The sequence below is a fragment of the Myxine glutinosa genome, chromosome 2 (assembly GCF_964187855.1).
Source record: "Myxine glutinosa chromosome 2, kmMyxGlut1.1, whole genome shotgun sequence".
NCBI lineage: Eukaryota > Metazoa > Chordata > Myxini > Myxiniformes > Myxinidae > Myxine > Myxine glutinosa.
The window spans coordinates 58,615,073-58,642,500 of record NC_136262.1 but is presented as its reverse complement, the minus strand read 5'-3'; the positions used below and the strand labels follow the sequence as shown (position 1 = coordinate 58,642,500).

The window sequence follows — 27,428 nt, the reverse complement described above, 5'->3', positions numbered from 1 at the left end:
AAATCCTCAATTTTCACCTGATTGGCTTGAAATTTGAATCTGTTCTCAACTCGGCTTACTGAATTCAACCACCAATTATTTGTGAGGTCAAAAGGATGCTCTACCGAGTGCCATTCTACTTTGTTCTCTTTTGCCAAGTGTCGCTCTATTAGTGATTTTTCATTTGTTTGTTTGTGTGTTTGTGAACTGGATATTTCAAAAAGTTGTGGAATAAATCCGACGAAACTTGGTGGATAGTTTGTGTGTCTGACATGGACGAATGGAATTCGATTTCGGTGAAGATCCGAATACGGATCCAGATATGTTAATTTTTTAAGGGGTTCTTCACCATTGTGATGGAGCTAAAAATGATATATAGCATGATGTTTCAAAAAGTTAGGGACGGATTATGCCAAAACTAGGTGGATGAGTTTGTTTAGTGACATGAACAAGCCGATTAGATTTTGGTGCAGGTCCGAATCCTGATCCGCCCTACCAGTGAGATACAAAACATAAACTGTAGAGCCTGGCAGAGGTATGCTACCTACCGAGTGCCGTTCTATTCACGTAATTTAATCTGATTTTTGCCTCATGATGACCAGAAACGATCCAGGATAATAAGTCATCAAGCCAATGTGTGTTTGTGGACCATGGCATTTCACGGTTATTACCTGTATTGATGTAATGATTTACAAAAACAAAAAAACATGTATTGATAAGACTTTTTCATATTTTGTGTTACAGCCTTTAAAATGGATTTAATTGAGATTTTTTTTTTGTCACTGATCTACACATAAATAATATCCCATAATGTAAAAGTGGAATTTATTTTTTAGACATTTTTACAAAATAATTTAAAAAAAATAGGGGCAATACCCCTGAGCGCTCACCTGGTAGAATTAAGCAGTATACTACACTGACTAAAGGTATTTTTAACAGTATCACGGTATTTTAACCCAATTTCAATGGTTGCTAGAAGACGGGGCAGCATGTACAATCATATTAATGTAATCATAAGACTTGAAACAAACAAAAAAAAAAACTATTTTGGGGGGCAACCCCCACACCCAGTATACCTCCTCAGACCCCAATTTTTCTAATGCTTTGAACAAACATTAGTACATCACAGGTGATGAAGGTTGTGTTCAAGTTTCATTGAATTATTGTGTGTAGTTTCAGAGAAATGATCAAATAACTACTTTGGGGGAGCAACCCCCCTACCCCCCCCCTCCCCCGTACCTCTCCGTAGACAAATACGTATTTTGGGGAGTCAAACTGGGACCCACTTTAACCCCAATATACCTCCAAAGGGGCAGATTTTTTTTAACGGCTTGAACAAACATTAGTACATCACAGGTGATGAAGGTTGCGGTCAGGTTTCATTGAAATTGTGTGTGTAGTTTCTGAGAAAAAAGCAAATACCTATTTTGGGTCAAACCTGGACCCACTTTAACCCCCCCCCCCCCCCCCTCCCCGTAGACGCCCTTAGACTTTAATTTTCTGAGTGCCGTGAACAAACTTTGGTACATCATGGGGGATGAAGGTTGTGGTCAAGTTTAATCAAAATAGTGTGTGTAGTTTCAGAGGAAAAAACAAATTCCTATTTTGGGGGGTCAAACCTGAATCCACTTTGACCCCCGGTAGACCACCTAAAACCACGATTTTTTTTAATGCCGAAACTTTAGTCACAATTCAAGCCAAGTTTGGTCACAATCTCATCAGCGGTTTCGGAGAAGAAGTTGCAAGTGTTTACAGACGGACGGACGGACGACGCACCATCGCATAAGTTCTCCTGAACTAATTATTCCAGGTGAGATAAATAAATCTGAAATGTCTTGAGTCAATAAGTATTCAACCCCTTTGCTATGACACTCAAATTGAGCTCAGGTGCATCCAGTTTCCTTTGATCATCCTGAAGATGTCTCTGCAACTTGATTGGAGTCCATCTGTACAACAACAGGCATTTTAAGGCCATTTTCCCTGCCAGAGCAGGGGTTAGCCTTGCGGTCCCCATGACAATCTTCTCCATTTTGCCCTATTTTCTGCATCTCCCCTTGTTAACCCGCTTGCCCGCATTTCTTCTTCCACTATCTTTAGCCAAGTCTTTCTCGGTCTTCCCCATCCTCTACTTCCTTCTACATTCATTTCATCACTCTTCTCAACCAGTCACTTTCATCCTTCCTTAACACATGACCAAACCATCTCAACCTGTTTCTCTTCACAGCATCCATCACAGGCTCTATTCCCATCATCTTTCGCAATTCATCATTTGTCTTCCTCTCTCTCAACGATACTCCGCACATCCACGGAACCATTCGCATTTCCACCCTTCGTTGCTGCTCGACGTTCATTACCCGTGTCTCGCTCCCATAAATCATAACACTTCTCACACATGCAGCATACACCTTTCCCTTCAGCTTCAACGACACTGCCCTCCTCATCAGCGCGCCACTCAGTTCCCGAAACTTCTTCCATGCACATCTCACTCTAGCAACCATTGCCGAGTCTGATCCACCTTCTCCATTCAGCATGTCTCCGAGGTAACAAAATGTTTTCACACCTTCCAGCTTCACGCCGTCTCCAAGATCCAACTCAACATTTCCTCCATCTGCAGCTCCCTCTGTGCACACCTTACACTTGAATGTAGCTGCCACACTGGTTAATGACCCTCTCAAACCACTACATTTCTGATGAACCCACCCACCCCACCACTCCATCTGTGGCCAATTAAATTGATTGGACATGATGTAGAAAGAAACACACCTTTCTATATAAGGTCCCACAATTTGCAGAGTGCATGCCAGAGCAGAAACTCTACCATGAAGTCCAAGGAACTGTCCGTAGTACTCCGAGATAGAAATGTGAGGAAGCATAGATCTGGGGAATGTTATAAAACAATTTCTAGAGTTTTGAAAGTTTTTCACCAGGGAGGTGAAGAAGAACCCAATCTCCACTGACAGAACTACAGAGTTCCTGGCTGAGCTGGGAGAACCTACCAGAAGGACAACAGTTTCTGTAGCATTTCACAAATCTAGGCTTCATGGGAGAATGGCCAGATGGAAACCACTCTTGCAAAAAAGGCACATGACAGCACACCTGAAGTTTGCAAAAAGGCACATGAAAGACTGAAAGCATGAGCCAAAACAATTCTGTGGTCTAATGTGATGAAAATTGACCTCTTTGGCCTGAATGCGAAGCTCTACGTCTGGAAAAAACTGAACACAGCTCATCACCCATCTAACACCATCCCTACTGTGAAGCATGCTGGTGGCAGTATCATGCTATGGGGATGCTTTTCAACTGCAGGGATTGGGAGACTTGTAAGGATAGAGGGAACAATGAATGGAGCCAAATACAGGGTAATGCTTGAGGAGAACATGCTTCAGAATGCAAAAGACCTTAGACTGCAGCGGAGATTTACATTCCAACAGGACAATGACCCCATGAATACAGCCAAAGCAACACTGGAATGGCTTCAGAACAAGAATGTGAAAGTCCTTGAGTGGTCCAGCCAAAGCCCAGGCTTGAATCCCATTGAGAATCTTTGGAAAGATTTGAAGATTGCTATTCACCAAAACTTCCCATCCAACTTGGCAGAGCTTGAGCAAATCTGCAAGGAGGAATGGGAGAAACTCCCCAAATCCAGATGTGCAAAGCTGATACAGATATACCCAAGAAGACTAAGTGGTAATTGCTGCCAAACGTGCTTCTGCGAAGTCTTGACTTGGGGGTTGAATACTTATGTAAATTCGATATTTCTGTATTTCATTTTTAATCATTTTGTAAAAATTGAAAAAATAGTCTCAATTTAATCCATTTTCAATTGTGGCTGTAACACAACAAAATGTAAAGAAGTCAATAATAATAATAATAATTCATTTATTTTGTATAGCGCTTTTCATGAAGCCCAAAGGCACTTTGACAGAGTGCAAAACATAATGCATAACAAAACATGGAAACAACAATTGCAAAAAGACAAGAATCAATAGGGAAATATTTAACGCAAAAGGAGGGAGAAGGAGAAGTGATAGTCAGGGGTTAAATGCTGTGGGTTGAATGTTGAATGCAGTGCTGAACAGGTGGGTCTTGAGTGATGGGTGTGAATACTTTCTGGAGGGACTATTTGACTTTTCCACATAATGAATCACTAAAGGTTATAATATGTTATTAGCATTTGTGGAGAAACCAACAAAAAATAGCCTTCAGTTGCATTTACCCAAGTTGTGTTTTTGTTTTTCTCATGATCTGATATTTGTCATGGGCATTTGTAGGAAATCTGAGCACAGTTGTTATTCATGTTTCATATGGAGCACATGGCTGTGGGTCACACAAGCTTCTGCGGGTGTGGCCGTGCCATTGATGCAGTGCCCCTCTCTAGGTTACAGCAGGAATTTGTTTTGGGTGCCGGCGATAGCTCGCCTACTCTTCACGAAGGACACTGTGGAATCCTTAATATCCACCGACTGATGTTGAGAGACGGGACACCTGGCTTAATGAGATGGCACATGCATTGATTAATCATCCTGCATACAAAACGCCAGGCTGGCAGTTTACAGCTGGGTGGACATTCGATCCCACCACTAGACAGCTCAGGTGCGAGTATCTAGGCACGGAAATGTGTACTAAGAAACGTGTACTCACCCGCCCTCAAAAACTCGGATTCGTTGTGTGTGTCGACCATCACTGGTGATTACACCCAACGCTGAGCCCTTTCTGTTGTTGATAATCTGTCGACTCGCAGAATTCAACAAGACAGATGGTTCTTCTGAATGCATCTGCGTGCAAGGAATAAAACAACAATGAAAACGTTGAATCATTGACAAAAGACTGATGAGCCCAATGTGATTGTAACAAGAACAACGTTTATTCAAGTGTGGCATTCGCAACAAACAAAATGTATTAATGCCAAAAATCGATCCACCTGAGATTTTCTGTGACAGAAATTTTCAGAAATCGAGGAAAAACATGGAGATGTAAGGGAGAAAGAGCTGGCCAACCAGTTGGTGGGTGACGTTACCATCCGGCAATGCCTCCATTACCTACAAAATTACATTCCGTGGGATTTTCAAAATAACAAACATAAATGGGAATAATTCCTGCAAATCCTGATTGGAATAATATGTGGAGTGATTGGAAATGTCATGTGATGAAGCCGAGAATGATGTAGCAACATGATAGCTTTACACGTGCGGTACTGCCAACCAACCCATATTCGACACACGTGATGACCAATTCTCCAGCCTGTGCTGTATCATGTCCTACCCCACACAAGTACTTCCCTGGAAATGAAAGTAGTCCTGGACTCTTCTGGTAAAATGACAGAATATTGTCGCGCCCCCCATTCCCCTTCTCCCCCAACATCGACTTTCATGCTCCCAGTTTAATATCATGCTCCCTCCATCTCACTCTTTCCATCCCTCTCCCTCCATCTCACTCTTTCCATCCCTCTCCCTCCATCTCACTCTTTCCATCCCTCTCCCTCCATCTCACTCTTTCCATCCCTCTCCCTCCATCTCACTCTTTCACTCCCTCTCCCTCCATCTCACTCTTTCACTCCCTCTCCCTCCATCTCACTCTTTCACTCCCTCTCCCTCCATCTCACTCTTTCACTCCCTCTCCCTCCATCTCACTCTTTCACTCCCTCTCCGTCCACCTCACTCTTTCACTCCCTCTCCCTCCATCTCACTCTTTCACTCCCTCTCCCTCCATCTCACTCTTTCACTCCCTCTCCCTCCATCTCACTCTTTCACTCCCTCTCCCTCCATCTCACTCTTTCACTCCCTCTCCCTCCATCTCACTCTTTCACTCCCTCTACCTCCATCTCACTTTCCATCCCTCTCCCTCCATCTCACTCTTTCACTCCCTCTCCCTCCATCTCACTCTTTCACTCCCTCTCCCTCCATCTCACTCTTTCCATCCCTCTCCCTCCATCTCACTCTTTCACTCGCTCTCCCTCCATCTCACTCTTTCCATCCCTCTCCCTCCATCTCACTCTTTCCATCCCTCTCCCTCCATCTCACTCTTTCAATCCCTCTCCCTCCATCTCACTCTTTCTATCCCTCTCCCTCCATCTCACTCTTTCCCTTCCTCTCCCTCCATCTCACTCTTTCCCTTCCTCTCCCTCCATCTCACTCTTTCCCTTCCTCTCCCTCCATCTCACTCTTTCCCTTCATCTCCCTCCATCTCACTCTTTCCATCCCTCTCCCTCCATCTCACTCTTTCCCTTCCTCTCCCTCCATCTAACTCTTTCCCTTCCTCTCCCTCCATCTCACTCTCTCCCAACCCTCACTCTTTCCCTTCCTCTCCCTCCATCTCACACTCTCCCAACCCTCACTCTTTCCCTTCCTCTCCCTCCATCTCACTCTCTCCCAACCCTCACTCTTTCCCTTCCTCTCCCTCCATCTCACTCTCTCCCAACCCTCACTCTTTCCCTTCCTCTCCCTCCCTCTCACTCTCTCCCAACCCTCACTCTTTCCCCCCTCTCCCTCCCTCACACCCTTTCTCTCTTTCCCTCCCTCTCCCTCCATCTTACTCTTTCCCTAAAGGCAAGTTTGGTGCTACCAAAACAGCCCCACAAGGATTGCATTGGGTGGTTTGCCCTTGCTTTCCCAGTATTAGTCAGGGCAGGAATTTGTAATTTGTTCGGGCTACTGGTAATAACTCACCGGAATACCTAGCGGTTGGTACATTCCACCCAGCAAACACATCCATGATCCATCGGAGGGATGACACATACTTTGTGATGTAACACCCTGCCTGTGCATCACCAATCTGACAGTTTATAGTCAGTCTTGAAGTCTAACCCAGACTCGATAGCACAAAGGTAAGTGCATTACCTTTGTGCTATCACTTCGTACTCCAAACCCCAGTAGCACTTCAAAATCTCCCTTCCCTCCATTCACACCTATCTCATTGCAACCTCCTCTCCCTTTCTCTCCTCCTTTCTCGAAAACTCCCCTAATATATTTTATTTTGAATCACACCTCCAGCACCCCCCTTTCTCTTTGTGCTCGAAGTCGAAATGCTCAGATTGCTCAAAGAATGAAAGGCAAAGCTCACCCTCTACATCAGATGACGAGCAGAACCAATGGAGATTTTGCCAAAAGAAACAAAACAACTCCTTGACTGCCCAGAGAGATGGAGTACTTTTGAATAGCCAAAAGTGTCTGGATTTTCATCAGGGACACACTGCGTGCACACGAGGTTGATTGATCGCATGGAGACATCTTCTGCCAAAGTCAGGCTGTTAAAGAAGTTCCGTTGAAACCTCTCAAGACTGATTGTCTTTTTCTGTGCCGTTGTCCAACTCGTGCGTTGGCTGCTTTCATTAGTCACATCATGACAGTTTGTAAGGGAGTTTATTCATTTACTGATTCAAAATATCGGATTAAAATTTGTTTATGGCTTGATATTGCTATATTAATTGAGTAAGGCAGTAAACGAAGACATTCATGCTTGTTCTAATGAGAGGGAATTCTCCACAGGGAATTGATATTGGAACATGATCATCTTATAAGGGGTGGTATACAATGATCACATGGATTTGCATGAGTTTACGCTAAAACCAGTTCTGGGCAGTGTTGTTTCCTTGAAGAGTTGAACCCAAAGTAATAAGCTTTCTTGCAATATGTGAGAATGAACATCAAAGTGAGGTAGAGGAAAGGTACACATTCTCCTCCTTGTAAAAAAAAAAATTGTCTCTCTCTCTCTCTCTCTCTCTCTCTCTCTCTCTCTCTGTCTCTGTCTCTCTCTGTCTCTCTCTCTCTGATCTCTCTCTCTCTCTGTCTCTGTCTCTCTCTGTCTCTCTCTGATCTCTCTCTCTCTCTCTCTCTCTGTCTCTCTGTCTCTCTCTGTCTCTCTCTGATCTCTCTCTCTCTCTCTCTCTCTCTCTGTCTCTCTGTCTCTCTGTCTCTGTCTCTCTCTGTCTCTCTCTGATCTCTCTCTCTCTCTCTCTGTCTCTCTGTCTCTCTCTCTCTCTTGCCCCCGGCTGGCCGTGTTGTTGTTGGGCGTGGCAAGATGGCGTGTGCTCGTGTTCGTGTGTTGTAGCTCCTGGCTCGTGTTGGTTTCGTCCTCTCCCCACCCCCCTTTTTACCTTTCCCTTTTCCTTTGTTTTTTTTTCCCATTTGTACTTTTGTCGTGTCTGTTGACCTTTCCTCCCTTCCTGCTTCGTTACCACCTGGCCCTCTTTTCCCCTCTTTTCGAGACAGAGAGAGGGAGAGCCAGCACGGTGAGGGTTTGTTTAAACCACTTTTTTTCTAAACGTGGTTTAAACCGTGCTTAACGTGGTTTAACCCGTGTTTTCGTTATTATTTATTTAATATACTTATTTTTTTCTATTCCTTTTTTCTTTTTCTTTAGGATTATACAAATCTATTTGCTTTCACTTCGTTTCTCCTTTGACGATAATGCTAATAGGAGTAGCCAAAGGCCTGCCGATCGTGTTACCGATGAGGGTTTATCGCATAAGCACGGGCTGTGCCTTGTCCCGCCGGAGGGAGTTGAAATGGATGACATTTTGCTCGCGATTGGGGATTTGATCGATGTGAGTAACATTTGTGCCGCGTCCCGTATGAATCACAAAATTGTGGTATTTGTTTCGCAAATAAGTCCGGCCGATATTGTTGTGCAGAATGGTTTGACCTTGGGAGACGATCTGTTTGTTCCTGTGTCGTCGATGGACACGCCGGCAGTTAAAGTCATTCTGAGCAATGTTCCGCCTTTTCTAGGAAATGAGGAAATCCTACACAAGCTAGGTGAGTTTGGCACTGTCGTCTCTCCGAATCATTGACATTAGGGTTCCTCTACGTACGAGAAACGGCAGGTTGAAGCATGTACAATCGTTTAGACGTTTTTGTTTTGTTGTTTTAAAAGACGCAGCGAAGCAGCTGAGCACCTCCCACACCTTTAAAGTAGGCGAACATGAATATAGAATCTTCATGGCGACCGAGACCTTGATCTGCTATGGATGTGGAGCACACGGACACACTAAGCAGTATCCTTTGTTTTCACTGACGTCACAGTTTCCCATCTCGCATTGCGCGGCGGCCATTTTGATACCCATGCTAATCTGTCCGTGTGCGCTGATATTGATTTGTTGCGTTGGTTTATGGTGAATGCAGATCGCAAAAAGTCTGTTTTATAAAGTAATTTTGTTTGTTTTGTCACGTTCATGTGGAGTGTGGTGCCATCTAGTTTATGTTACGTATTGTTGCCCAACAAACACAGAACATTCGGTTTAAGTTTGCCGTGGACCAGTGAACTGGTGAACACCTGGGCAGTGGGTCAACCTGCAACCAACTACCTGTAGAACAGACTTGGAGTGTACGTAAGGATACGGTAGATCCAGGCTTGAGTATGGCTAGCAGTGCGAGTGCCAACCTTGGCTACCAAGAGACGCTCCCCCCGGACGTTCTTGTTCGTTACAAAGAGAAGATTTCTGTCATTGGGTGTGACCCTTATGGTCTATCAAATGATCAATTTGAGAAGAATGTGAGCAAGTGGCCTCAGGTGACCCACATCGACGTGATCAACTACCTGTTGCTCAGCAAATCGGCCTATACCAAAGATGAGTCGAAGAAGTATAAATCCCTCGAGGCATACAGGTTGTACCAAGATGGATGGGTGCGACAAATCCTACACAAAGAACTGAATGACGTCCACTTGATTCGATCCAAGGTATTAATATATTAAACAAACATGTATTTTTTAAAGCTGCTTGTGTTAATGTTATGGACCTGATTGATTAAGTGCCCTCCATTTGTTCAAAAACCACTGCAGTTTTAAGCTGTGCATGCATGTGTGCATACTTTGTAGACATGTGACGCACAGTGCGAAGTGAGTGCCGCCATGTGTGCTTTGTGCGTATGGCCATAAGTCATCACCTATATTTATCATGTAAGCAACGAATACATAGCACGTTCTTCACATGATAAAATCGAGATTCATTTTGACCGAGTTGATAAGAGTACATAACTTTAGAAAGTTTATTGGACAGTTTCAAATTCAATACTTTTATGTTCCAGGTTTCGCATTCCATGAAACATGTTCTTACTTACTGTTAACAAAATGCTCGGAGCAGACAGGTGTGCGATCCCACTGTGATTCTGTTTGGATGTCACTGCGATTGATGGCAGCCTTCCACAAACGCCGCCTCTCTTCACTTAAATTTCTTGTTTCCTCACCCTGATTCAGTAGAAGTTTGGGCGTTTTGTAAAACTTAACTCCTGGCCTAACGCCTGGCCTGTTTGAACAACGAAATACGCCGCAAATTGGCATGACTGGTCGTGAACAAAAACTATTTAATGTGAATCCGCTGACGACGTTGTTCGAGAGGGTATCAAAATGGCCGAGGTGTCCCAGGGTGCCCTGCGCGCGTGCTCCGATGACGTCACAAGAAAACAAGCAATTGTCCAGACGCCAAGAAGACTTACGCTACAGCAGCTGGGTCGGCCACCCCGTGACTGATGCAGTGCCCCCCGTTAATGAACTTGGTGGGGTACAGAGATCCACACCAGAAGACCACGGTGTGGCAAGCGGTGGCAGTGTTGCTGAGGTTAGTGCAGCAGGGGAGCACCCAGTCGATGTGGACAAGAGGCCACAACCTCAAGATAATATGGTTTATGAGGAGGTATTGATGAAAGGCACCGAGGCTAAGAGGAACCTAAAACGTACCTTTTTGAGCGCCGAGGTGGAAGACAAAGGTAGCAAAGTGATACTCGTACAAACAAACAGTATCTCAGACTATCCAAAGATGCAAGATGGGCAAGGTGATGAAACAGAGGAGAGTAGGACTTCACCCCTTGCTCTTGTTGAAGAAAATCAAAGCACCAGTATTGGTTGTGATGATGGGACCATTGTCCCTTGTGACAACGAGCAGTCCCAGGTCTTGAGTGACAATGGTTGTTGCTCACATCCGGTTGAAACGACCAAGGATGATGTTCTAAGCAGACCTATAATAGGCAGCAGTGGTGGCACAGATGTGTCCCTGGTGATGCAACAAGAAGACTGCAATGTTGATGACAGAAGGTGTGCCAGCACCTGACACACAACAAAGGAGTTCCAACGTGATCAGGAAGAAGAACAGATGGAAGCAACAAAGGAAAACGTCATCAGTTTCCTAAACGAGACGTTTAGGCAACGCTACGTTGTAATCAAAGACCATTTTCCCGATGTGAAAACTTTCATCAGGGCTGCAAGACCCCTCCTGCAAAGAAATGACCCAATGGAAATCTCGGAGGCCCAATTTCAGCGTCTTCAGAAAGCGGTCACAAAGGCGAATAAGGAATTGCAGGCGGAGGGTGAGTTACCTTTGTAAATGGCAATGCGAGAGATATGTATCGCATCCCTGAATATCAATGGGGATTGTACCCCCTTACGAAAAATTCAGACAATTCAGGCGATGGAGAGGGCGAAAGCCGACATCATCCTGATACAAGAGACTCATGCTACGAACACCCTGGTTGCTGAATAGGGAAAACTTTATCGAGGGCAGTGCTGGATGAGTGGTTTTACTACACCCAAAGCTGGTGTTGCCATCGCCTTAAGTGATAGAATCCCTGCTCGGAAGATTGTCTTTAAGGAAATTTATAAGGGACATCTGAGAGCGGTGGAATTCTATTGCAACACACAAAAGATCATCATTGTGAACGTATATGCACCGAGTGAGCCGATGGAAAGAAGAGTGTTCTTTTCCACTCTGCATGACTTTGTAAAAGGATTGGATACAACCGCTTTCATCTGTATTGCTGGTGATTTCAATTGCACTATCAACCCTTCCGTAGACAGGACCGGTCATGAACCCCATCCGGCTTCTACGAAGCTTTTGGAGAACATCATCAAAAATCAGCATCTGAAAGATGTTTGGAGGTTGCAACATCCAACTTCACGGTGCTATACGTGGTGCAGATGCCATGATGGGAGGATATCAATGGCAAGGCTAGACAGATTTTACGTGAATAAGCCAATGCTAAATGTGGTGGCCACAACCCAGATACTCCCAACTGGTTTCACAGACCATTACCTGGTTTCAATGGGTTTTAATTTGCCTCTGGCCTCAGGTGGTAGTGCGTATTGGCCACTTAATACCCACCTGCTGAATGATATTAAATTCAAAGATGCTTTTCGAGCCGTGTGGGAAAGAATTCGGTCCTCCAAATTTGAGCATGCTAACCTTCGACTGTGGTGGGACCTCGCAAAGGGTCAGGTCAAATCGTTCTGTCAACAATATAGTCTTTATGCCACTAAATTGCAAAATCTCTCGATTGATTCATTAAAGGCTGAAATTGCAGCCCTGGAGGAAAACATTAATACGGCTGGGAAAGACACTACAGGTGACCGGCTGTTATGGACTAAAAAGGCAATCTTGACTGATTTGGTACGGCAGCGGGCATTGGGCACCCTGGTATGCATGAGAATGAGTTATTTAACGTTGGATATGCCAAATAAGGCCTTGTTTGGTTTGGAGAACTCTGTCAGAAAATCACAACAGATCCACAGGCTACGTGCTGCTAATGGGTCAATAGTGACCTCCCAACAGGAGATTAAGTCTGTTTTGAAGGGTTTTTATACAAACTTGTACTCCCCCCAGATCATAAGTAATGGGACCTTGCAGGAGCTGACTACTGGGCTTCTGAGACTTGAGGAGGACCAGCAACGCACATTGAACATGTCAGTTTCGGCTGCTGAAGACTTGAGGAGGACCAGCAACGCACATTGAACATGTCAGTTTCGGCTGCTGAACTTGAAACTGCAATGCGGAGCTTGAAGGGTGGTAAAGCCACTGGGATTGATGGTTTGCCCGGAGAGTTCTATAAGACTTTTTGGAACCTTGTGGGACCTGACCTGCTTGAGGTATTTGATGAATGCCTTCATGTTGGAGAGCTTCCTCTGTCCTGCAGAAGAGCAGTCATGTGCCTGTTGCCAAAGGCTGGGGACACTCAACTAGTCGAGAACTGGCGGCCTGTCTCATTGCTGTGTGCAGATTACAAGATTTTGTCGAAGGTTTTAGCAAACCGTTTGGGAACTGTGATCAGCTCTATTGTGCACCCTGACCAGACCTACTGTGTACCAGGAAGGTCAATTTATGACAATATATTTTTGATAAGGGATATTTTTTCTTGTAATAAGTACTTGCGTGCCAGTTTTGGGTTGTTGTTTCTTGACCAAACAAAGGCTTTTGATCGAGTTGATCACACATATTTGTTTTCTGTTCTGGAGCGGATGGGTTTTGGCGAAACTTTCATTTCCTATGTCAAGCTGTTATACACTAACACCTTCTGCATGATGAAAGTAAACAACAGTTTATGTCCCCCTTTTCCTTTCCGACGGGGTATCCGTCAAGGTTGTCCCCTTTCTGGACTTCTGTATATAATTGCCCTTGAACCACTCTTAGCATCCACCAGGCAGCGAATAACTCAGGATGTGGGAGCTGTTTTTGGTTCAAGATTTGTGGTCACAGCTTATGCTGATGATGTATGCGTTCTGATTAAAGGCCCAAGTAGTGTTGCTGCAGTGCAGCGTTGCCTTAAAGATTACTCTGCGGCCTCTTCTGCCGAAGTAAATTGGGGCAAGAGTGTAGCCTTATGGTGCGGTTCAGATAACCTTTCTTTAAGACTGCCACCGTCACTCCCACATAATTTAGAGTGGAAAACAGATGGGGTCAAATATCTTGGTGTCTATCTCGGCAACCAGGAAGTAGAAATGAAGAACTGGGAAGGAATGATTGAACAAATTACACACCGGTTGAAACGATGGGAAGGACTGCTGCGATCTCTTTCTTATAAAGGCCGCACTCTTGTTATAAATAACTTGATAGCAGCAAGATTATGGCTTAAACGAATTGCCTTGCAGCCACCCAAGGAGTTGATGCCAGCCATCCAGCGGGTCTTGGTTAATTTCTTTTGGAATGGATACCCCTGGCTTCGGCCTCAAATACTGTACCATCCTCGGAAGGAGGGTGGACATGGAATTGTGGATGTGTCCACCTGGCTTATGGCTTTTCGCCTACAGTCTGCAACGTCTGTTGTATGCTGAAGAGCTGCCCTGGCTCCCATTTGCGTTTTTTTTGCTGCAAAAAGCGGGAGGCCTGTGTTATGATAGGCACTTGTTCCTGGTGAACCTTGACCGTGTCAGCTTAGTTTCAATCCCAATTTTTTATCAGGGTTTGCTGAAAGTTTGGAAAGGTCTTGCGGTTCATCGTTGCCTTGAGGCTTATAATTGCCGGATGTTTATCCAAGAGCCTATTTTCTATAACGGGTTTTTTCCATGCATTCCTCATAGTCCGACTTTGATTAGAAAATTTACTCAAGGAGGAATTGGCAAAGTTTGTGACCTGAGGGATACATCTGGGACAAAATGGATGTCTGCTGGCAGGGTGGCGGCCATTCTTGGTTTAAGATCTGTGCGTGTTGTCAGCCAAATTATACGCATCGTCAAGAGGAAGTTTAAGGAGTTAAATATTGGCTGGGAAGGTATAAACAATGTCGAGGATTTTTGGCTGTCCTTCCCTGAAATTAAGGTGCTCCCAGCTCTCCAGTCGAATGGTGAACTTGTATCTCATTTTCATTTGGTAACAAAGGCGGGTATTCACAAGCTCCTTCGAGAAAACCAAGCATCACCCTTCTCCGGAGTGGCACGAGTGGTCTTGTGGTCAGAAAGGTTAGGGCCAGGGTCTCCTGCCACGCCACTGTGGCCTAATATGTACAAACTACCTATTTACGGGTTCCTAGCAGATATCCATTGGAGATTAGCACATTGGGCTCTCCCTACGAACACCTTTGTTCATCACCTTGATAGCTCAGTATCGGTAGCATGCCCCTTCTGTGAACAGAAGGAGGATCTCTTTCATGCCTATGTGAAATGCGAAAGACTAATACCTCTTTTCTCGATTCTCACACACCTTTTTGATCAGTTGTCTTTTCCTTTCACTTCACATTCTTTTATTTTTGGTGTACCTTTCAGACCCTCCTGCAAGGACTCTGGTGTTCTCCTAAACTTCTTAGCTGCTATCGCAAAATATGCAATATAATATACAGACTTGGCATTTAATATGGAATATTTTTTTTTTCTTTACTTGGATTTACTTTCTTAACTCAGTATATCAATCTGGTGAGTTTCTTTAACACTTTGGTGATTTATTTGTTAAAAGAACCATGTCACTGATTGTCTGTCGCAGCAAGAAGTCAACAACAGGATTATATCACAGGTGGCGTGGCAAAATGTACGGACAGGTGCATTTGATGATTGGCTTCACAGTCGGGTATACAAGGGTTGGTTGTTGCGTTCTGTATTAGTGGAAAACAACTGCTGCACGTCTCCAAAAGTTATTGCCGCTTCCTCTGGAGATGGTCCGTCAACTCGACAATGCTGTTTGTCATGGAGTGGTGGCTTTAAGAAATTACAGCATGAAACAGCATGCTATTGCTCGGCAGTATGGCATCACTCAAGGTCAGGTGTCAAAGATCCTGAAACGAAATGCTCAGAGGGGTGTCCCTACTCCAATACCGAGGCCAGGACGTCCCCGCAGAACCACAAGGAGGGATGATCGCCAGCTGCCCCGGTTAGTCCGCAATGGCTGTACCAAGTCAGCTAATCGGCTTGGGGCTGAGTGGCAGCAACTGGCAAATGTGCCTGTATCCAGAAGGCTATTCAATTAACGACTGGTTCAAGCAGGCTATCGTGCCAGGCGTCCCCTGAGAAAGCCACGCCTGACCAGACAACACCGCCAGCGCCGATTCCAGTGGGCCAGAGAGCACCGTCAATGGCAGCCAGGACACTGGAATCACGTGATCTTCAGTGATGAGTCTAGATTTCTGGTCTGTCAAGATGGCCGCGTCCGAGTGCGCAGACAAGTGCATGAAGCCTACAACAAAGATTGTATAGTGCCAAGAGTCCAAGCTGGAGGTGGTGGGGTGACCGTTTGGGCTGCTTTTCATGCAGGGGGCAAAACTGACCTGGTTGTTCTGAATGGAAACCTGAACCAGTTCAAGTACAGGGCCATTCTGGAAGAAACATTGCTTCCATTTGCTCATGCAGCCTTTCGAGGAAACTTTGTCTTCCAAGATGACAATGCATGGCCTCATCGTGCTCGCATGATCCAACACTTTCTTGCTGACCGTGGTGTAGAGCATATGAAGTGGCCTGCCATGTCCCCGGATATGAATCCGATAGAGAACTTGTGGGCAGAATTAACGCATCAAATCGACCACTTGGACCAGCAGCCGACCTCTGTGCGTGAATTGCAGCAGGCTATTGTCACTGCATGGCAAGCGATTCCTGTCCAAACCTTGGCAAATCTCGTGAACAGCATGCCTCAACATGTACGTGCTCTCCTGAATGCTCGTGGGGGTTACACGAAGTACTGAACTGTAATTTTACTGTCCGTAATCCCAGTCGTAATTTAACTTTTGTTTAAATTTTTTTTGGCTAATGTGCAAAATAAAGAGATACTTCTGGAAAAGGTACAGAAGTTTAACACAGTACTGTCCATGAATTGAGTTCGATATCAGTTTACCTCACTTTCAAGGATCAATTTATTTGTTTCGAAATGTCAAATGTGGTTTTTGTTTCTTTTAAAGGTCACATTAACAAAATCTAGAATAATTTCAACATAATTCCAATGAACTTTTGGTTCTAAGACATCTTGAAAAGTAAGTTCACCCCCAGAAAAAAAATATTCCATATTAAATGCCAAGTCTGTATAAATCAACGAAAATTAAAATTGATAATGGGCATGGATTTGATGTTGTTCCTATGTTTAAAGGGCTGGTGTCTGCAAGAATAAGGTTAGAGTTTGATTATTATGTGGCGAATGAAAATGTCAAACTCTTTGAGTGCAAATGGTGTATTAATGAAGCCTTATGTGTCGTGAATGAATCGAACTTGAACTTTTCTTTTTAATAATAACATTAAGAGCTGTGTTGTTTTTTTTCTATTTTTTCTCTCCTGTAAAATTTTGACTTGACCTGGTGTGTTTTTGTGAAATAAATGGTGTTGCAAATTCAAATTCTCTCTCTCCCTCTCTCTCTCTCTCTCTCTCTCTCTCTCTCTCTCTCTCTCTCTCTCTCTCTCTCTCTATCTATCTCTCTCTCTCTCTCTCTCTCTCTCTCTCTATCTATCTCTCTCTCTCTCCCTCTCTCTCTCTCTCTCTCTCTCTCTCCCTCTCCTCTCTCTCTCTCTCTCTCTCTCTCTCTCTCTCTCTCTCTCTCTCTCTCTCTCTCTCCCTCTCCCTCTCTCTCTCTCTCTATCTCTATCTCTATCTCTCTCTATGGCCCTGACTTCTTGAAGGCGGGGGTATACCATCCTGGATGTGGGGGATCTCTGGGTTGCTCCTGCGAGATCAATCGGCTGTCTCCGTGCCGTGGACTTGTTCGAGAGAACTGTCCAGGTCTATACAACAACTCAATGTGAACCTGCTTGCGTTACGAACCACCTAAATATTATGGGGGTGCCACATGAGGAGCAGGTGGTTTTGCTCGACCATCGCACAGTGATCTTCTGGACGTCCTCCGGTCTATAGCTGAAAATTACGGCTCGCCATCTTGGCTTCAAATCCTCGAACCCTTTACGTTTGTTTAGCACAATTTGGGTTTGAAATGACTCTTTGAGAACATGCCAAAAAGCACGAAGACTTCTCTACTCATTTTAGGTCAAGTTAATGAATAGCTCTTTGAATTGCGACCGTGAATCATGTTAAAGTTACGGTTGTCATAGCACAATGAAACCAGAAGACAAGGAAACTCCATGTTCGTCTGGAAGCCAAAAGACATTAAAAGTCTGACCCCAACGTTTACGGTTTATATTTCCGTGAGGGGCTACTTGGAAGGCAAGTGAATCTGGCCGCTGCTCACGCATTTTCGAGTCAAAGACGGACGAATTCCTTTCGGATGTCTTTCCTGAGCCAGCGAAAAACATCCAATGTTCATTTTACACCAAAGTACATTACTTGGTGCCAAGAAAAGCTAGTAATGGTGCAACAAAACTCCACACTTGGAAGGTTTGGAATGCATGCAAAGTGTTCCGATGTTACTTCATCTCCTCGAGGGGTTAAGTGTTAATCTGAGGATGACTGCAATTTCCATAGATTTTTCTAAATATTTACCCTATTAGTAATTGGCTTCCACTGGAGTACAGAAGGGACAAAAGAAAACTTTCCTTCCCATCTGGGGAACATCAAACGATTACAACTTCCGTCACTTATTTAATTGCTGTTACCTCTTCAATAGATTATTTTTGCAAGTGTTGTCAGCGTTATGATGATATGATGTCTCAAATATCGTAAACAAGTTAACACGATAGATACGAGGTGGCTTTGTTTCAGCCTTCCAGCTGATCCATTGCCGTCCACATCATCAAAATGTCGAAATTTTGCTGGAGGGTCAAACGTCTCTAGTGTTTTTGTGCTTCCCCTTCTCTCCCCATCTTGTCTTCCGCTCCCTCTTTTTATATATTTTGTTTGTCTGGTTGATTTGTTTGTGAAATAAATGTTAGCTCTTTAACGAGCCTCGATTCAGTATACAAAAAAAAGAAAGAAAAAAAAAAGTCACTTTTTGCATTACCCAAAATAACCACATTTCCGATTCACAGTCACATGACCGCACGCTTTTCACTTGCTTTTGTTAAGGGATTATTAACTAGATCGAGGCTCATGGAAGAACAAGGTGGCAGAGGGTATGAAATTACAAAGGGGCAATGGAGGGCAGCAGCTGTATAAAATAAGCAAGTGAATGTCCAAAACTCCACACTTGGAAGTTTCTCTCCACACAAAACCCCACACCACACATCCAAACAGGAAAACAGGAGAGAGTAGGAAAGGAAACATAGTAATCTGCAAGTAAGAGGGTTTAGTCAGGCAGGATAAATGTGGGGTAAGAAAATGTGGGTAAGGATGGGAGATGAGATGGTGGTGTACCACCTGCTAGAAGCCATGGGTGTAAGAGTGGGATATAATGGTCTCAGGAATGGAGTTCCACAGATGGGAGAAGCGAAGAACAAAAGTGTTGAGGTGTGCAGTCAGCCTGGATTTTGGAGGTTTTACCAGGAGGGGTTACTGGAGGATTTTTTCCCAGCTGGAGTTGCTGGGGAGGGATATAGGATTGAGAAAGCAGACGGAGCTAGATTAGTGGATAGACAGTTAAAAAAAGAAGAAGAAGCATAGACCGACCTATCTGCGACCTGAGACCACTGGACTTGTGCTTTCAGCTTCATCATGAGTTGTGCCAATAATAACCACAGAATTTAGGAGAGACAGATCTGATGCTGGGGTGGCAGCCCATAGGGGAGAGCACTACTCCATTGAGCTATGGACAAAGGACAAATGTAGTAAGTTGTGAGTAGCACTGATGTTTCAAAGAAAGACTTAAATCGATGAAAAACCTTAGTCTGTTGCTAGTTTTGGAGGCCATCTTTCTTTGTGGCTGGCTCAGGAGACTGCTCTGCCCATCGCTATCACTGATGAGTGGGTCGCTGAGGTCACCGGACTCACGTATTAAAATCTAGGAAGGTGCTGATGTGTGTGAGGAAAGTGTGCACGTTGATAAACTCATACGAGATAGTCATAACAAGGTATCTGTCGAACCTTCTGGTGGATCATGTTGTAGTGAACCAGAACAGTATGAAACATGCAATAATGGACAGGTGAAATGGAGGTACATGTTTGATGGCTTGGCCTAATCCATGTTTGCCTATTGTCTCTGAATGGACGTTGATATCGGATGTTTTGGCTGTGCATGGGGGATCAAAACTGGGCAGTTTTGTCCCTTTAAATATGAAATGGGGTTATGTTATGGGGTCTCATGTTTCTATAGGAAATGCATGTAATCCCATGTTTTGGGGACTCATTGCAAACATCCTGTGACACTTTTAATAAAGATTGACTGTTGTGGTGTCAAACAGACCGATGGTTTGTTAAAGTACAACTCGATCTGAGGTGTACCAGACCGTGGCCAGCTATGGGTGAATAATGTTTTTGCTATGTGATGACACAGTGGAACATGGCGAAAATGGTTGGCAGAGCGATGGATTGCCTGCGTTTGCATTTAGCATTCGCGGGCAGCTTGGTGTTACAGTGGCAAAAGTCCATAACAACTGTGGTGAGGAAGACAAGTGGACGCAAGAGATGATGTCGATGGATAAGAATGTAAAAGGTGGAACGAAAAACGTTAGTCTTGGTTTTGGAGGCTATCTCTACTTTGTGACTGGCTCAGGAGAGGTCATGTCTGATGGCGATGCCTGGAAGTCCAAGAGACTGAACCTCTTCCAGTTTTTGAGCATGGCAATAGATCGGTTGGTTCGTTTGACAATCCTTCCTTAGCGACAGGGTGAGACTGAGAGATTTTCCAGGACTGAAGGCCATGTTCCATTTATTACGCCAGCATCTAATCAATTCAAGATCAGCAGAGTGATGCAGTTGCAGTCTGTCTAGCAGAGATCCAGGGGTACTGTACAACACAATGTGGTATCATCTGTAAAATGGAAGACAGGGTTTTGCAGAGCATTGGATAGGTTATTATGAAGATGAGGATCAACACTGCACTGAAGTCTGCCTTGGGGCACTTCTGCCTCCACTTGGAGAGGGGAGGAGAGGCTTCCATTGATAGCAGCTTGTTGATTGCATGAATGGATGAAGTCAGAAATCCAGGAATGAATGCTGCCTTGTATACCACAGGTAGAGAGCTTGGCAAGCAGAGCTGGATGCCAGACTTTGTCCAATACCCGAGATATGTCCTAGGAGATGGTTCTGGGCAGATATGAGATTTATGGCCTCAGACCATAGCTGAGAGGTGAACAGCAGCATGGCCAGAATTGTGACTGGGACATAAATCCAAACTGATGGTCAGAGATCAGGCTGTTTGAAAACAGAAAAAAGTCGAGGCCAACAACAATGATTGATACTAAAACTTGTTTATCATCGGAAGTAGGATTACTCATCTATAGTCAATACTAGTTCAATATTAATCCAGTCAAGTCAATATTAATTCTTAAGAATAGTTGAGCCTAAATTCATGGCTAGAATGTACAAAAAGTATCACTTTTGAGCAAATATGCAGTAAGCACAATGCTATACAGTATTGTATGTATTTTGTTTACCTTGGTGAGAGCAGAGGTCATCTGCCTGTTGGGTGAATTGAGAGGAGGAATGAAATGTTGAGTATAGCAAAAACAGATGATGTAATAAGGTTGAATGGAGCAGGGATATAAGAAAAATGATGTTGGAAATATGAGGGAATGGGAGAGGTTGATAAGTAGGATGTATTTTTGTGATACAGCATCAGGGCCTGGTCCAACAAAAATTCCCATTGTTACCTCTGCCACCCGAAGCTGGACGGAGGTTATGTTTTCACCCCTGTCTGTCTGTTTGTGAGCAGGATATCTCAAAAAGTTATGAACGGATTTGGATGAAACTTGGTGGTCAGGTTGGGTGTGTGACAAGGACACACTGATTTGATATTGGTGAAGATCCGAATCTTGATGCAGAAACGAGAATATTTTATTTTTTAAGTGATTCCTCAACATTAAGAGATAAGGCCACAAACTATATATGGCACAATATTTCAAAAAGTTGTGGACGAGTTATGACACAACCAGGAGGATGAGTTGGTTAGATGATAATAACAAGCTGATTAGATTTTGGTTGAGGTCTGAATAACAGAAAGGGATATCTCGTCTTCAAGCCGAGATTTACGACAACTTTCAAGAGGATACTAATCAGGACATTGAAAATCTTAAACAATACTGGGTTCATCCATCAAAAACATGCTAAACACTTGCATAGAGAATGTGGAGAGGAAAAAGGTAGCTTACCAGTGTTACGTCCGACTGCTGTACAAGACTGCAGACCTTAGATGGTGTAATGACTCCTCGGGTATCGGCACTGCTCCGAAAAAACTGCCCCAGCCGATGGCGAGTTGAGACATACTGGGGACGTAAACGCAAAGTAGATGTCAGAGTATCAACTTGAAGTGGTGGGCTTTCAGAAGGCAGCCTTAGTGCTTCATTTAGAGAACCAGCAGAAGTTGGACGCCGGTACAGGAGACACCAGGTTGTGGCAGGGGAAGATGCAAGAGAGGGTTGTAGAATATGACTTAGGTGCAGCATGTCTGACACAAATACAGTGATCATATTTTTGTCATTTGTTGTTGGCACACCATGAGAGTCAGCCATTTTTTGCAGGAAAGCAATGCTGGTGGTCAGACGAAGCACAGGGATAGTAGTATGTGACAAGGTGTTTGTTGTTACATTTACAAAGTCCATGCCAAACTCAGGGAGACCAGGCTGGATGTGGCTCCCAAGATATGGCAGTTTTGCTAACAGGTCTTCTGTAGATCGCCGTATTTCAAGTTCAATGCAAGGTGTACTGGGCCGAGAATGACGCTCTGTTCCCATTGTGGATTTAACACCATGTGAAGTGTTTGAAGGTTCAGAAATCAGATTCTTTGATTCATCAAAGCCTTGGTGAATGGATATTTCTTTCTCAATGTCTCCCTGGATGTCTATGCATTCCGTTGTACACATCTGTCGGACAAGCATTTTTTTCCTTGGCTTTCGACTCTCAGCTGTCCTTGATATGGTTGTTTGTGTTTGCTGTGTATAAAACTTGGTGAGGCCTTCGCCCTGGTGTTGCTCTTCAGAAGATTCTTCCTTCACCCTCTTCTGTGATGGCTGTGGGTGTGGTTCCTTCTCATCATGACAACAAGAAGGTGACAGTGTTCTTTTACCTGGCTGTGGGCTTGCTTTTTCTGGGGTGAAAACATCATTTTCAGACAGAATGCATGTTCCAGTCGAATACAGTAAGTCAGCAGTTGGTGAGACAGAGGTGTTCCTCAGTTCATTTGAAACACCTGCTGTAATATCTAAACTGTCATTTTTGCTGTTCAAAGTGCAACAGGTGATGACTACAGGCTTGCAGATGTTTGCTGCTGCACTCCATGAGGACATTGCTGTTGTGTAAATTGATTGACCAAACATTGGCTGTATCAAGCCTTCCAAGCGAGTTGGAACGATCATTTGGGGTTTCCTAGGGCTTTGTAGTCTCATTTCTGATGTCTCAAATGCATCCAAGTGGTTCTTTCGAGCAAAATTGTCAATTTTCAGGCTTTCAAGGCCTTTAAAGGAGGATGACGCTTCCTTTTGGGCTTCATCTTGAGTCAGTCCCTTTATATATTCTCTGCTGTCTTGAAGATGAAGACTTTGCTTTTCAGAACAAGTGCTGATTGCTCTTATTGAGCAACCATGACTCTGTGATGTTTCAGTAAAACTTGGAGAAATGTGAGAATGATGCCGCTGGTATGCATTTGTAAAATTGTACTCGTGCCTTGTATTGTGCATTGAAGCTGGGCACTTCACATTCTCGGGAGGGAGACGAGTTGTTTTCGTGCAAGTTAAGCACAAAAGATTTCCCCTTACATTGGATGTCTGCCCACTGGTTTCTGTGGGTATCACACTCGGTATAGTTGTAATTGGGAGTACAGTCTCGCGCAATGTGTTTCGCAAATGCTGATGTCGAACCCGTCCAAAAGTCCTTCCACATGGTGCTCTGGAAAGTGTAAGGCAGGGAAACTTAGGCCAAGTGTAGGCTGCAGGAACTTCACAAAATGACGTAGTGCTAAAGACTTTGGTTAGTGGATCACCTGCCGACGACAAATACTTGCAATTCTTTGGGTGTTGATAAATTCCTTTTCCTATATTTGTCAATATTGGTGGTGCCTTGTTTGTGTTCCCATTGTCAAAAGATTTGCTCTTTGTGTGACTAGATCTACAAATAGCTGCCCGTGTACTCTCAATCTGCTCCGATCTTGAGCGTATTACCTCTCTGCTATGAGATATCATTACGGCCTGTCCGATTAAAGAAGAACCCATTGTAAGTTCAGTTCCTTGTTTATTTTTTACCCTGCTCTCATTATCTTCAACCAAGTCTATCGATGTCAATTGGCTGGAGCAGCATGAGTAGCTGCTTTCGAGACTGGGGCTACGGGACAGTGAGCCAGAGATAAAGGAATCGGCACCGGACTCGGCTGAGAGCGATGCAAGTTCCACCAGTCGTAAACGCTTCTTCTTTGGCGGGAGCTTTTCCGCAGGAAATCTGGCCAATGTCTCACTCCTCTTCGGCCAATGGAAGTCTTCATTTTTGATGCCCTTTGAAGTCAAGAGGGTTCTAGGCCGGGAGTCCACCTCATCCGTTACCAGAATCTCAGGGACTGTGAGCGAACGCTGAGGTCTGGCCTGTTGGGAGTCGTGCATTTTAGGAAGAACTTCGTCATGTGGCTCACCTTTAAGACTGCATTCAGCAGTCAGATTCAGCTCTTCTGACTTTGTTTTCTCCAATTTTAGCCCCTGTTGAGGACTGTTGGATGAAAAAACCAAATCATCAGAATGTGCTCTCTGCAAACATAACAGTGGTCCAGCTACTGTCTTGCTATGCTGGATAACTGAAATTTCATTGGCACTTGCGCTGTTGCTATTCAGACAGCTTTCCAGACTGAACCCCCTTTGGGGAATAACTTTTTCACCATCCTCCTCTTTCTTCAAACTGTTACAATAAATAGTAGAAGGAATATCACTATCTTTCTTGCATAAACTTTCCTTTTGTCCTTTTCCATCACTAATGTAATCACCTGCTCTTCTTTTTAGGGGGATGGTTGAATTTTTGAGAAAAGATGGCAAGGAGGTCGACAAATCACATCTGTCACATGTTTTCCTTGCCAATTCACTTTCCTGACTGCAAGTATCTTTCTCTATCTCGATTCTTGATAATTGCCTGCTGTATGATGGGATGGTATCCGAAGTGTACACTGAAACTTCGAATGCTTTTTGCCTTCGGAGTGCTCGATGTGGAGCAAAGAGTGAGCGTGGAGGCAACACCCAGTTGGTCAAACTATTCTCAGCGTCATGTGATTTCTGCTCGAGTCGTACATTATCACATCGTTCCTGACAACTCTGGTATACTTTATCTGTAGCTAATGAGTCGCTTTGAGGCCGATGGTCAACATCTCCAGGTTGAGCTTCCATGTTTATTTTGTGACTTGATACAGGCATGCATGTTGTGCTGTTTTCATTCATTTTATTATCTACCTGAATACTACCACACAACATCGACTCTGTGATACGACCAGTTTTCTGTCCCACTCCCGTGTCTTCGGACACATAATTGCAATGCATCCTCTCTAAACAAGACCCAAAACCATGATCTGATTTCAGTGATCTTCCTGCAGATGAGTCGGTGCTCTCTGAATGTGAAAAATATCCTGAATCAGTGCTACCTTTACTGTTAAAGGGACTGGGTAGTAAAAAAGGCCTCGAGTCCACTTGCTGTTGATTATAGTACTGCTTAGCCCAGGTCCATTGTTGCTTCTTCAGGTTCTGCCTTGTTGCCTCCTCAGGGCAACCATCCTTCAATGATTCACTGCTTATTAAGTTTCCCTTGAAACTTTCTGCAGTTGTAAGAGATGGATATGTAGTGCAACTATTACTTCTCAAAGTCAGGGTTTCTCCATTAATACTTTCTTCTAAGATTGGTTTCTGCAGAGAAATGTCTTTCCTGCTGATAAACCTGTTGCTCAACTCATCTTTTGGGTCAGTTCTATGCATGTCCAGTGCTGATGATTCACTGACACAGTGTTGACTATCGTGAAACTGATTTTCTTGGGCAAGTTCTGTGCTAATAGACGGTGGTCTACCTATGCTCTCCTTGGGTTCACATTTCAAGGAAATTCCACCATCGCTGTCTGTCGTTTCTCCACCATCTGATTCATTAAGATCTTCAAGTTGTTCATCACAGACGACTGGCTCATTGTCTCCGTGGTTTCCTTCCTGTGAGAATTGTGTCCGAAGAGCATGCGCGTGGGATTTGCGGTGCTTGTACAGGTTGCTTTTGGTCTTGAAAGAAAAGCCACACGCAAGACACGGGTATGGCCGTTCCCCGGTGTGTGAGCGGACGTGTTTCTTTAGGACACTCGGTTTTGCACAAGTCCTCCCACAAAAATTGCACACGTATCTTCCCACTTTTTTACAGCCACCTTTCGTGTCTGAATGTTTACTGCTGTATAATTTCCTCCCCAGTGACGTGAAGGGGGTACAATCAAACACCGTCTCCTGGACACTTTCTGGTAGAAACAGTGGACCCAACGGGAGCACCATGGGTGGAAAATGATGGAAAGGGGCTCCACTTGTGTCACAATCTAGTTCTCCTTGCTTCACTGCCTGTGTTGGCCATCTCGGATTGTGCAAAGTATTTCCATTAGACCTGTCTCTTATGTGAACGGAAGATGCAAAACAACCCTTCTTTATGTACTCTGCGCTGGAGTGATACAAAACCCTTGGAATATCACTACGGCAAGGCAAAGATCCCCAGGTTTTCAAAGGCTGTGCAGTCTGAGTGTGGAGTATCCGATGACCTTTAATACTGTCACCTTTGCCAAAGTTGACCTCACCTGAAAATCTTTGAGGATATTCATTGTTAAGCTTGTTTTCTGTACAACTTTGGTTCCAGAGTTTCCCCCCGCCCATGTGCCCTCTTTCCATGGTCCAGTGCTGCCCAATATCAGTCTTATGCTTCAACGACATAGCACAAGTGAGCGGTGCGTAGCTTACATCCTCTGCGTCGAGCTCAGCGCCTCTCTTCCGAAGGCATGTACAGTATGAAGTATTTTCCTCCAGGTGACTTCATTTTCAAAACGGTGAAAATTGAATTTGCAGCCACTTCTTCTGCACATGGTCTGAAAGCGTGTGCGTATTGTCCGACCCGTAAGCTAGATGTTGCAGAATTCCAGCAGGCAACACCTGTAGGAAGAACAACACATGTAGTTTATTATATAAACGCAAATTAATTCGACCATTCATTCGGAAACAGCAAATGACATGTAAGCGTAGCTTGCAATGTGATTCATTTACTGATGCTTTTACAGTGGCATTTCAGGAATTGGACAATACAGGTCAAACTCTGAGAGCCCAGGTATGAAAACCTGGTGTTTGCTTCAGATAGAGGGCAGTTAAGCAGAGATTCAGTAAACGATCTGTTTACCTTTGCCTGGAATTGCTTAGATTAGGCCAAGTGCTGATACACACCACATGCCTTTTTCAAATATGAAGCAAATGTCATTGTGGATTTAATTTATCATATTGTACCAATTATGTTTGTAGTGGAGTTTGGGGGTGTGGTGGGGACACAGGAGGTTAGGAGGGGATAGCAGGAAGGCGAAGGGAAGGAAGGGGCATCGGCATATGGAGAGAAAGTAAAAGGGGAGCGGTGTTCAAAATTCTGACATTTTGTTTACGTAATGTGGACAGATCATTTAAGATGCCGAAGAAAGCAGGATTAACTAGAAGGGCACTCGGTAGAGCGCATACCTCCACCAGGCTGAACAGTTTGTTTTGCATTCCACTGAATGGCCGGATATGGATTCGTTCCTGAACCAAAATCTAATCGGCTTGTTCTTGTCACCTAACCAACTCGTCCA

The 27,428-nt window shown here is 44.2% G+C and overlaps 1 protein-coding gene across 1 annotated transcript in view; it reads right to left on the bottom strand.

The window, feature by feature from the left end:
• Positions 1-27,428, bottom strand: part of LOC137421766 (transcription factor HIVEP2) — a 132,881-nt gene that overhangs the window by 28,618 nt on the left and 76,835 nt on the right. Inside the window, exons 2-3 of the mRNA XM_068108141.2 lie at positions 21,778-26,751; positions 4,621-4,754 (exon numbers count right to left, since the gene is read on the bottom strand). Of these exons, the coding sequence (XP_067964242.2) occupies positions 4,621-4,754; positions 21,778-26,535 (4,892 nt within the window). The 5' untranslated portion in view covers positions 26,536-26,751. The remainder of the gene's footprint in view (positions 1-4,620; positions 4,755-21,777; positions 26,752-27,428) is intronic.